The sequence below is a fragment of the Falco punctatus genome, assembly GCF_963210335.1.
Source record: "Falco punctatus genome assembly, chromosome: 2".
Lineage (NCBI taxonomy): Eukaryota > Metazoa > Chordata > Aves > Falconiformes > Falconidae > Falco > Falco punctatus.
Genome location: NC_137581.1, coordinates 89351618 through 89363936, shown reverse-complemented (window position 1 = coordinate 89363936; position 12319 = coordinate 89351618). Strand labels below are relative to the sequence as shown.

Below are 12319 nucleotides of genomic sequence, written 5' to 3'. Positions count from 1 at the left end.
GGAAGAAATCGAGAGTGCTATTGCAAACCTCATTCAGCTGGTTGTAGGAAAAAATGTGGAAACCTGGTATGGGCGTGTACTGCAGGTCCAAAAACCAAGAAGCCATGAAAAGAATCATCTCTGGACAGGACAGAAAACTGTGCCAAAAGACAAAACCGTGAATGTGACATGTAAGAAAAACATCTGCTCATCGTACAAACCCCTGTTAGTTTTAAAGAAGAATTTAGATTCCCTAGGATTCTTTTTAGAGCCTGAGGTACTGCACCCAAGAACACTGATTTAAGTATATGGCAGGATCAGAGCCGAAGGGACTTCTACTGCATCCAAAACATGAAGTTATAAAACTGAGGTCTGGCTTGGTTTCTTCACAACATTTATTTCTAGAACCTTTTGCATGCATGATATAGATGATGTGCGGATGCAGGCAGATAATTAGTTATGTCTAAATTCCAGCTTCATCAAATGTAAACCCATTGCATTATTCTAAATGACAGATGAGATGTATTAGCTTACAGGAATAGGGTTCTAATGACCTAAAATATGTCTACAAAGATAATAATGGAAAATGATGGTCCTTTTATTGCCAGCATATGGAAATTCATGCACTTTTGTTATATGAAACTGTTAATTTTGCATTTGCCCCGAATCCTGAGCAGTGCTACTGTGGTATTTATTTACTATTCTGTACTATTCTGATAGAAATATTTTTTTTTCCCTATGTACAGCCTGGTGTTGATAAACAGTAATTGTAAGTTACTTGAAAAAGTACCGGGAAGCAACTATGAACTCATAAATAACAGTGCAAGCTCTAAGTATTAGGAAGAAATTAGTCAGTAAAATACTAAGAGAATCCTGAATGTTGTCCAAAGACTAATCTGGATAAATTACAGGTCAATATTAAATATTAATTGCATTTTCTGTATTTTGCTGCAGAGATTTGGCAGGAGATATAATTTGGAGATACAATTTGGATTGAAATACTTGAGAACATTCGATAGTATAAGAAAAAATCTATTAGCTCGCTGCATTTTAATGTGGAATAAGCAGTTCTTCTCCTTCCCTATTTTATTTCTTATGAACAGAATCTTTGAAGCATGAGAGAGGCATTCATACAGGAATTCAAGGAAATCAAAGGAAATCCTAGCAAAGGAGGAAATAAAAAATTAAAATACTAGAAGAGAATTTGATTAGTTGAACGGTAAAGAAAGAAAACTGATGCCCACTTGGAGCCTTTCTGTCCAGCCTCCAAGAAAAGAGGCTGTTCAGACATTTAGGTGCAAATGAAAATACACTATCAGTACAAGTCCAGCTGAGGTCCCATAACTCTCTGAATAAATTGTCCAGTTCCATTGCCATGAAAGGATCTTGGGGAACTAGCATGGCTATTTCCTGTAGCTTGAAACTAGACAAGACCTCCATCTCTGGAGAAGAAGTGGGGAAAACCTGCTTCTTACCTAGCACTCTGTGTGCTTTTATTAACACCAGTTCCTCTTGCACGCTAAAAAAGAAAGTGGTGTTTGCTATTTTACATGACATTTTCTGTTTCTTCACTTACAAGTAAGATTTAGGGAGGAGATAAAAAGAGGAGGACAATGCGCATGATCTTTTTAGATAATTCTAATCATTCCACCTGGCAAACACCAAAGTACCAACCCTTCTCGTGGAAGGATTCAGGTGGATTCACCGTCAGCGGGTTCTATGTGGAAGAAGCTGCTGTCTGGCAACAGAAAAGCAAGCTAATCCAGACTTCTGTGCATATTTCATTATAACAAGTAATTTCAACATTGGTTTACCTTAAACACGTTCACTAACCACTTTCCAGCATACATTATTGCATCATTTAAGAAAAACTTGATCCTTTTCAGGAGACTTACCACTTACTTATTCCGTTGGAGAGAAATGCAAATAAACAGGCTGACCACTCAGGGATAAAATCCAAGCCCTATCCAAGTCATTAGAGATTTCACCACTGACCTCAGCTACGTCAAGATGACACAAAACTTGCTCAGAGACAAACAGACTTGAAACAAAAGGAAGTACAAGGCCCATCAGTCTGATGCATTCACTAAACTGAGTTCTTTTAGAACCTCTTTCTAAAATATTCTTACCATTCTTATTAATCTTACTTATTCTGAAAAAATGCCTCTAGTAATATATAACTAAATAATATATAAATATATAAAAAATAAATATATAATTAAATAATGTAATAAATATATAACTAAATAATTAGATATTTTTCATTTTCTTGTTGTTGTTCTTTTATTTTTTATTGTCTTCTTTTCCTATTGTTTCATGAAACCGTTTCTGATACTTTAGGATACTTCCTTCTACCTCCTGAACTTTAAAGCTAACTCCAATGAACTGTATTCACTGGGGTAACACAGTATCAGCACATTTCTGAGCAAGTTAAAGCAGGACATCAAAGAAGTCAAAAGTGGAAAAAGCTTTTTTTTTCCCCTGAAACTTCAAAAATCATATGACTTTTCTGACCTGAGAATGAAAGGAACTAGGCACTTCCTGACCTTATACAACAGTAAGTTCCCTGACAGCATGACTTCCTCATTGTGAAATGTAAACCAAGAAGAGTTGACACAACACAAACGCTGTTAAATCTTTCACAGAGACAGTATTCCCCACTTCTAATCCCAGTCAGGTAATTTCTAGGGATTGAAAAAATGTGTATTCATTAAATGTATGTACTTGGGCTGAGTCTATTCTTTGCTAGTTTATTCAGAGTCAGTCTCCCTACCAAAACCCCTGTCCTGGAGGATTTCCAGATCCATAACTCGTGAAACAAAACTTTTCTATTATAGCCATTGGCTGTTGCTTTATGGTTTGGAAATGCTTCAGTTCTTTGGGCATCTCCATTTTTGCTCCAATAGAGGGTAAACTGGGCCAGTTAGAGTGTTTGCATAAGTCCTAAACCACTCTTCCAGGACTGTAGGCACTTTCCACTCTGCCAAAGGATTTTCTTGGCTAGCACCTACCACCAGAATCCATGCTTCTTAATACAGTTCTCCTGTAGTATCACGTTCCATGGCAGCCCCTCTGTTTAAAAGAGGGTGAACCTTGTACATTGTTGGATACACTGAAAAATAGGGTGTGAGTGTTGTGAGACTGTTTGGGAATCCAGGTTTTCAGGACTGTTACTCTGAGGCAGTAGCACAACTTAATGTCTTCCCATATCCCAAGTCAGTCTTAAACCAAGTCAGATTAAGCTACATGTACAATAAAGAGCTCCTTTACAGTAATTAAGAATGGGCATGATAGTTGCAAGATTTATAGAAGAGGGTGAAAAGAAAACTACGTTTACGCCAAAGAATCATACTCCTCCTTTGGGTGGCCTAGCTGGTAGGTCTATGGACATGCACGGTCATCTAGATCAGGATCCAGCTCTCGCTTTGCAGCACAGATCTGTGTCCATAGGTAACGTTCAGAGGAAGAAGTGGGCTGGGGTTAATGCCTGCATCCTTTCATACTCCAAAGCTGTTTTGGTGAGTATCCAGATTGAATTCTCCATCACACCCACCTCTCTCCTCAAGGACATCCATACCTCCACTGAAAAGAAGTCTTAGCCTCCCTCATGGCAGACTACTGGCAGATCCCTCGTTTCGAAAACACTCCTGTCCATCGTGCTTCTCCCAGCACCGCCCCTTCCCCTCCAGTCAGGCCGGTAAACCGTGCCGGCGGCCGTGCGTGTGTCAGGCTGGAAAAGCCCCAAGCCCGGAGGCCGCCGTCGGTGTTTCCCGCCCTCCCCCGCCAGGCCGCGCCTGCCCCGGGGTGGACTTCGGTACCAGGCACCCTCCGCGCCCCGCGGGGTTTGATACGGACCATTACTTAGTGTTTCAGCCAAGTACAGCGGCTTCTCTTTGTTTTTTCCTCAACACAGCCGTGAAAAATACCGTGTCGACAGCCGCCGCGCCCCGGGGCCCAGGCGGCGCCGTGGCGCCCCGGCAGGAGCAGCCCCGAGTCGGGCGCAGCCGCGCTTGCCGAGGCAGCGACGGGCTCGCTTTTCGGGGTCCCCTGGCAGCCGGTGCCGGGAGAAGCCCCAGCCCCGGGGAGCGGCAGGGCGGGCTCGCCAGGCAGCGCCAAGGGTCCCCTCAACCCCGGGCCCGCCGCCCTGCCCCCGCGCCGCTGAGGGACAAGGGTGGGGGGTGTCTAACCCGGGCGCCCTGCAGCGCCGCCCGGCTCTGCCAGGGGGCGCTACCGCGCGGGCGGGGGAGTGGGGGTGGGGAGTCACGAGACATCCCGCACCAGCTGTTGCTGGCAGGCTGAGCGAGATTCCGGGGAGGGGCGCTATCATTGGCTGAGGGCGAGCACCACGGGCGCTCCCATTGGCTTGCGTGAGGGGAGAGGCGGAGCGTGAGTGTCTATAAATAGGGAAGCCGGCCACAGCGCCGGGCACAGGTCGAGCCGGAGACGCAGCGCCAGGGGGACGGGGGTCGCCTATCTGCTCAACGCCGCCGGGACATGCTCGCAGCCTGACTGACCGCAGGTGGCCGCCGCGCCCGGGACACGAATGAAGAAGCAGTTGCTCCTCCTGTTCACACATCGGGGACTCGTCAGCCGAGGGGGCCGCAGGGGGAAGCGCCGTCGAAAATGGCCTCGTTCAGCATCCGCGCCGCGCGTCCTGAGGACTGCCCCGACCTGCTGCGACTGATCAAGGTGGGGGGGGCAGGCGACGCGGGGCCGGTAGCTGCGTGTCCCCCAGCCCGGGCGGCGGCGGGGCCGGAGACCTGCTCAGGCGTCGGTCTCGGCCGTGGTGGGCGGCCCGGCAGCCTGCGGGGGGGAGGGGGCACTCTCGCCCTTGTGTCTGAACGAAAACAAGCTCTTGCGCAAGGCCGGGGGCGGGGAGCGGCCAATGGGGAAGCGGCGGCGGGGGCCGGTGGGGAGAGTCCGCTGACACGTCCCTCTCTTCCAGGAACTAGCCAAGTACGAGGACATGGAGGATCAAGTGGTGCTAACCGAGAAAGGTATCCAAGCGGCATCTGCTCGCCGGGTTGGTGGCCTGGTGACGGTGGCTGTAGCTCAGGTGCCGATTTATTCTGCTTTTCTAGAGCTGCTTGAGGATGGCTTTGGCGAGCACCCGTTCTACCACTGTCTGGTTGCAGAAGTGCCAAAAGAGCAGTGGTCGCCTGAAGGTGAGGATTCCCGATACTTACCTCTAGATGCTAAATACACAACAGGCATCTTATACGTAATGTTATCGATTGTACGTAAGGTTCTGCCAGTCAGTTGGGGTAGGAGGAATAGGTTAACTGTTAAATGCAGTAACGTATCGTGATACTCTGCTGAAGTAGTTGCTAATCCTGGAGGCGTGGGAAGATCAGGTGTAACGTAATTTACTTGACTCCAGTTAATTAAATGGCTTTTCTTGTTTGACCCTGACTTACCTTGATGTAATCCTGTTGAATCACGTTTTTTTCTTTAATTTGTCCCCAATCTTCAGGTTACAGTCTCTAGCTTCGCCATGTACATGGCCCTTCTGTGTACATGGATGGGCGGGGAGGTAACTAAAAGATCCGTTACACAATAAAGTAGATGATCATAATATGAGGTAAGGTCTACAGGGACAAGTGCTGTTGCCAAACCTTTACCAAAGACAGTAGATCAGAAATCTGTTTGCACGCTTCTCTTACAGTATGTGCAGAGTGTTACAGTACATGTAGATAAAATACTCAAGGTTTAGGTTTGAATGGGCTGCTGTTGGAAGAGTTGGTTTCTCTTTAGTGTTGGGCCACAGAATTAAAATTGAAGCTGCAGCTTTACTTACCATGACTTTATGGTGGTGAAGGTAAAGAAAAGCGATCCTCTCTGTGGAAGCGTAAATTGAGGTGCTGGAAATGCTGCTGTGAAGGTGACCTGTGAGCATGCCTTCTCGCACAGTGTAGTTAGAGGAATATACATTGAAAGGTCAGTGTTCTTTATAGAGTTTGGTAGACTGTTTTGGTTGCTGAGGTAGAAGAGGCAATCATCAAGATTGATCTGCTGTGAAAAGTGTTTTCTTGTCTTCCAGAACAGAAATACTGATAAATCAGTAGGGTATGCATTTCTCTGTAGGAAAAAAAGCCTTGTGTTCCTTTTGAGGATTTCAGGGTATGGCAAGGGCAATCTTCATTCTGTTAGGTAGATACAAGTTTGTCAGAGCTTGTATTTTCAGTTGTGTGCTTACTTGTGAACTTCATTCCTAATTCTAAGCCAGTAGCAAATGTCTGCATGTCACAATCTGTATTTTTAAACATGCATATAAGACTTAAGCCTTTTTAAAATCAGACTGGTTAAAGTTAACCCTTTGTTTCAGAACACTGCATTGTGGGCTTTGCCATGTATTACTTCACTTACGATCCATGGATTGGAAAACTGCTGTATCTTGAAGATTTTTATGTGATGGCTGAGTATAGAGGTATGTATTACAGAATTAGATGAGTTGCTTCCTGTAGGACTTCAAAATTAAAACTTACGTTTCTTGCTGTGGTTTGTTTTTTTTAGGACTTGGCATTGGGTCAGAAATTCTGAAGAACTTGAGTCAGGTATGTCTAAGTGATAAGCCTAAACAAGCAGAACTGAGAACACGATGTTCTTGCTCTTCTGCTAGCTGCGTGAGAGCTTCTCCTTCAGCACTACTCAGAATTAAAGGAGTTGACAGGACACTAGATGGCTTAAAAACTAGACTTGTCTAGAGTCTGTTAAACAGTGACATGTGCTGAAGTGACCGACAATGAACTTGATGACTTCTGGTGATACATAGTTGCTGAATAGTTTCACCAGTCCTTAGTAGGCTTCCCTGGTGCTGTTGGTTCAAATGTGTTGTTGCACACTTGCAGGTTGCTGTGAAGTGCCGCTGCAGCAGTATGCACTTCCTTGTTGCCGAGTGGAATGAACCATCTATCAGGTTCTATAAGAGAAGGGGTGCATCTGATCTGTCCACTGAGGAGGGGTGGAGGCTCTTCAAAATTGACAAAGAATATCTCTTGAAGATGGCCACAGAAGAGTGAGAGATTATTCCAGCAAATAAATTCTTTCTGTGAATATATGTGCTCTCTGAATAAACTTCTCCTTGCTTTCTGTGTGCAGTTTGTAGTAGAATAAAGTAGTGTGGATGCTAATAATGAAAATCTATGCAGGTGTGGTCCTAGAGTAATTGCTACTGTGATCTGGAGTTGAGGCATCTGTGAAGTTGAGTATGTGTTTGTGTGCATTCTTTACCAGTGTGGGCTTTAATCTTTGTATATGGAAACTTCATTCTTGTAAGTGTCATTCAAATGTGTACAATGTACACACTGGTAGGGTTTGTTTAATTATTGCCTTTTATAAAAATAAATAGTGTTTTCACTTCATGGCAGTATTTTTGACTTTTAATTCTCAGTTTTCAGTTAGATGACGTGCAAATTAATAAAAGACTCTCCTTCACCCAAATGTTTTCTTGAGTGAAGCACAACTTGTCCAGTCCCAGTCCTTGTATGCCTGCAGGACCCAGTGGTGAGGTTCGGGGCACTTGTGCCAAATCTTGAATGTTTGGAGGGGTTAGAGATCAACCTCTGCTTCCTATGTGGTGCAGAGTGTTGTGTCTCGGGAGCATTCTGTGCTAGTCAGCTACCTTTGAGTTACAGTTGGAGCTGCTGAATTTGGCTAAAGGCCTCTTGTGCTTCGGAAAGCAGCTCCACTTTCTAAAGTGGGGAGCTTGTGGCACTGCCTCCTTGGGACTTCCAGTGAAAAGGATGTAACCCTGAACGGGAAGATGCATCTAGCTGTAGTTTCAAAGCCTGAATCACAAAACTAGGTTTGACCAGCCAAGGGAAAGTTTATTTACTTGACCACAAAAGCACTCCTTTATGTGATACTTAAAACATCAAACTTAAATGCTGGTAATCTGGATTTATGCATATGATTCAGATATGGTACAGAATTCTTGCATGTGCCTTGGTGCTGTGTAGTCAGTGGCAGTGCTGAGCTGCCTGAAGCTAAGGGCTGTGTTGAGCAGTGGAAAACATCCTCTGTGTTTAAGCCTTTGCGCAGCAGTAAGTGAAAACAATGGTGCTCATCAATTTTTGAATCTGGTTTGAAACAAATTACCAGCTTTGCAATACTGTGTCTGCCCTTCTCATAAGCTGATGGTGAAAGTTTTACACTGCACTCCTCTTGCTCCAGCAGCCCTGCAATAAAAGGCTGCTTTTGGCCAGATCAAACTAAGGGAAGAGACTTAAACCTGCCTGGTAATGTGAACTGGTTTAAATAAAGGCTTTGAACAGATTTTTGTCACTGCATAAATCATGTGTCCTCTGGAAGATGTCTCCTCGTCCCAGAGTAGTGGGCAGCAACTGCTTCAATCACGGGTAACGCTAAACTGATTTTAAGAACGAGATACCCCTCTGCCTGATGCCAACAGCAGGCTTGGGGAGGGTGGGGTGCGTTTAGTGTGAAACTATCCTTGTTTTCTGTTTTGCTTTTAACTAAGGCATAGGCAGTAGTGTGCCAGCTCTGCCCAGGTGTGAGATACGGCTGTCAGCTGTTGCCTCAGGAATTAGAAGGTCATGAAGGAAATACAGGAGCTCTTGGAACAGAGCAGAAGGTAGCATATGCACAAACACAGGCAGGACTGAGCCCAGAACCTGTCACATAAATTACCCTGGCTTAGCAGATCAGGTTCTCATAAGGAACAGTCATTTCCATACACTCCCCGTGTCTGCGCTGCACATCAGCTGCTGTGAGAGAGTTCATACCACATGCAGGACTCAGAGGCTCAAGTCCCTCTCCTGCCCGAGGGGAACAGAAATCTGTTTCTCACTTAATCACTCAGTTAATCGCTCAGCAGATTAAATGCTAGGCTACAAACCTTTCTACTTGCTCTTGCTGAGCCTGAACTCTTCCCCAGTTCAGTAGGCCAAAGGAGGTGGGAGTAAGCCCACCTAATGAACTGGCCTGGTAGCTAGCACTGGAGGCAGTTGGGAAGGAGGAGCTGGTTGTCAGCAGCTCTTGCTGAGTGTCAAGGTGTTGTATCTTCTCATTGGTGAAGCTGCAGTAACTTCACTCTGAGCATCTTACTCGTGCATCTCCATCCTAATGGAGTCTGTTTTGAAGCTATTTTAAGTTGGTGCTTTTGGCTTTGTATATCAGTCCAGAAGGTGATTACTAGTAGAGCAGTTTAAGAATGCTTTTATTTTCAAATTAACAGTTCATTAGATATCTAGGACAGACCTGCTTAAAGCACAGGCCCCGGAGTATCAAAGCTGCATGACTGAACGGAAAGAGCTAACTAGTTAGGCATTCTAATTAGGAAAGTAAGCAGCTTAGTCAAATTTTCAATCAATTTAAAAGTGTTTATTGTATCTTCTGCCAATGTGGTTTACCGCTACATTTTCTAAATGTAATCTGCTGAAACAGATTCTCAGGGAGTCACAGAAAACAAGTGAGGTGGTGCTATATGAGATGACCTTTTCTAGCCAGCTGTGATAATTTTAAACATTCACATGTGAAAGTAAAGACAAGGACTAACCTTTCAGGTGTGACTTCTACTGAGATCCTACCAAGAGGTAGGGTTTCTAAAACCAGCAGAAATATTCCCACAGTTACGGTAACAGTCTCTCCAACAGAGTGATATGGTAGCGCCATGGCTCAAGAAAAGACCGATTTTTTAATTCCCTCAATAACTTTTTCTCAAGCTACCAGAGGAGCGAAGTGACTCTGTAACTACAATCGAGACATACAACAGAGTTTATTTTCTGTGGGTTTAGACATGGAAGAGACCTCACCTGGCTTGACTTCCTTCATTTCCAGGATCACGATCACACCACCAAGCTGCAGTGTGAGCGTATGATCAGAGCTAAGCAATACCAGCGGGCTTTGAGCCAGCCACGGGTATCACAGCAGTGGGAATCCATCGCAGCACAGGCACAGGGCTTGCGTGGGGCCTGCAGGTGTGTCAGCCTTCTGCATTACCCTGTTCCCTCGCTGCAGCGTGCCTGCCTCTGGGGAAGAGTTTGAGAGCAGGTGGTGTGACAGCGCTGAAAACATCTCTGGGAGGTGAGGTGCAAAGATCCTCCTTGCTCTTGCTTTCAAGCTCATGACCCAGGAAGTTCTCAGGCTGAGCCAGCCAGCAGAAGACTTCACAACTGCAGTGTTCCCACATTCCCATCAGGTGGGAATGGAAAAGTGGCCTCAGACAAACTTGCGGACAGAGGATGCAGCGGCAAGTCATACCCAGCTACAAGTAGAAGGAGTGCCGGGCTCGCTGCCCCCTCTCCACTTGGCATTTTCCTGCTTGCAGGCTCCTGCACAATGCTCCGAGCTGTAGCCATAGCGACGGCATGGAAGGAGGCTTTTTTGTCTACATAATTTGAGTTAAAACATAGCATGTGCAAGAAAAACAACCCTCCACCCTCCCCTCTTCTTTTAAAGAGCCTTTGCTTTCAACGTAATTCAAAAAGCCAATGTAAACTTTCCGCCCCAAAGAGCATATAGGTGTTTTAATGCATTGTTGCACATGGTGTTTTGTCTTGGGAGGCTTGTCATCCTGGAACCTGTCCAGCTGAATGCAGGGGTCTCAGCTTCAGGGACAACACCAGCTACATGTGGAGCAGGGACTCCAGAAACCATTGCATAATTCACTGCTGGACAGCGATACCTTGGGCTGGAGGCTAGCCCAGAGATGTGCTTTGTGCCTCCCTTTCTTTGAATTGACCAGAAGGTTTATTTCCTTCAGCTTGCACAAGTTTCCTCCTCACAGCACTCACTCCCCTGGGCTCTCCCTCCACACGTCTCGGGGGAGCAAAAGCTGAGCTGAAGGAATGTACACACAGCCATGCACGCACGCACAGGGGCATGGGCTGACTGTTGGCAGTGCTGATGAAACCTGCAGCGTGCAGCTGTTTTTCTTGGTTTAAATAATTCACCTCACAAGCAAACTCGGCTTTGCCCAGTTGTTTTGCTTGCCTGGGCAGGATTACTTAAATGTTTTGGGGGGTTTTTTTTGGAACTCAGGTTTCGGGGAAGCGGCTGCAATTTAAATAAAGGCATTAGCTGCTATCTGAAGCAAAACAACGCAGGACTAATGTGCCTGCCACTAATGTTTAATCTCACTGCACACTCAAAGCAGGGTATAACTTCACCATCCAGGCGCAACTCCCTCCCAGGACTCTTCTTTCTCTCCAGAAGCCCTGGCTAATATTTTTTTGTTGTCAAGCAGGTTTTTGGTAAGCGCAACCTTGATGGAGGGCTTTAGAGCCCATCAGGAGCTCAGACTAGTCCCTGTAGGGAGCTCGCGGAGGAGAGTGTTAAGTCTGAAGATGGTGAACGGGGGCTCTGGGGTAGGAGCACAGCCAACACCAGTGCAGCACTGCCAGGTGCACTTCTGCTGTTCTCCAGGCCTCGCCCTACCACCCTCCGATTTTTTCTACAATCAGAAACACGGTGGTTAATAACAGGCACATACCTCTACTGAAAAGTGGCCGCGGGCGTGGCAGAATTCCCTTTTCAAACCAGTTTTGGTTTCATTTCACAGATTTACTGTAGGCCAAAGCAAGAGATATAAAACCCCAGGGGATAATTAGCTCATGAGGATGAAAACCAAACGAAACTCCTCTAAGTTTTGTTTATTTGCATTTGGACCTTTGCGTATTTCTATTGTTCACACAGCAGGTGTCAGCTGGTCATATTCACCCAAAGGGAAAAGGCATCTCCGTTTCCTTGAGCTGTTTCCCTTCTCCACCAAAACGGGTTAAAAAGTAAAATGCTTTATTAAAATGAAACCAGGTGCCCATCCTGTCCTGAAAGTTTGCTTACAGCATGATGAGGTGGCTTCACATCTTCCAAGTCATGTTTCAGGAGCCCACCAAGTAGGGGAGGGACACGAACCCCTGAAATTCCTACTAGAAACCTTCCTCCACCCGAGGAAAAAGGCAAGAGAGAGACAGTAGTTTTCCAAGTGAAAGCCCATTGGTGTTTCCAAGTAACCTGGATATTGCTGTGGTGTTTTCAAAACACAGTGGTAAAACTGCAGGGTGAGATTTTCCAAAGCTGGTTACTATAATTAGGCACACAGATACCACTGCAAAGGTTCCTTTGAACAGTCTCCTTCTAATTGCTCTCATGATGAGCAAACTCCAGTCTGGACTCTTCACAATCTCTCTGAACTTTCACATTTGACCCATTTCAGTCACCAGCATAGAAACACCACTGCATAGCTTGTACAGGTATAAATAAAAGGATTCTTAGTTCTGGTCTATAGTCCTGTGCCTTTTGCAATCAGTTCATATGGTAGAATTTTGGGGGTTTTCCCCAGCCAATTTCCTACCATGGGCTAACATGAATGTACAAAAAC

The 12319-nt window shown here is 45.5% G+C and overlaps 1 protein-coding gene across 1 annotated transcript; it reads left to right on the top strand.

The window, feature by feature from the left end:
* Positions 1–4387: 4387 nt before the first annotated feature.
* Positions 4388–7340, top strand: SAT1 (spermidine/spermine N1-acetyltransferase 1). Its single transcript, XM_080375251.1, has 6 exons — positions 4388–4668; positions 4925–4976; positions 5061–5144; positions 6305–6406; positions 6493–6533; positions 6828–7340. The coding sequence occupies exons 1-6, from the start codon at positions 4603–4605 to the stop codon at positions 6996–6998; spliced, it is 516 nt and encodes a 171-aa protein (XP_080231377.1). The 5' UTR covers positions 4388–4602; the 3' UTR covers positions 6999–7340.
* Positions 7341–12319: the final 4979 nt, after the last annotated feature.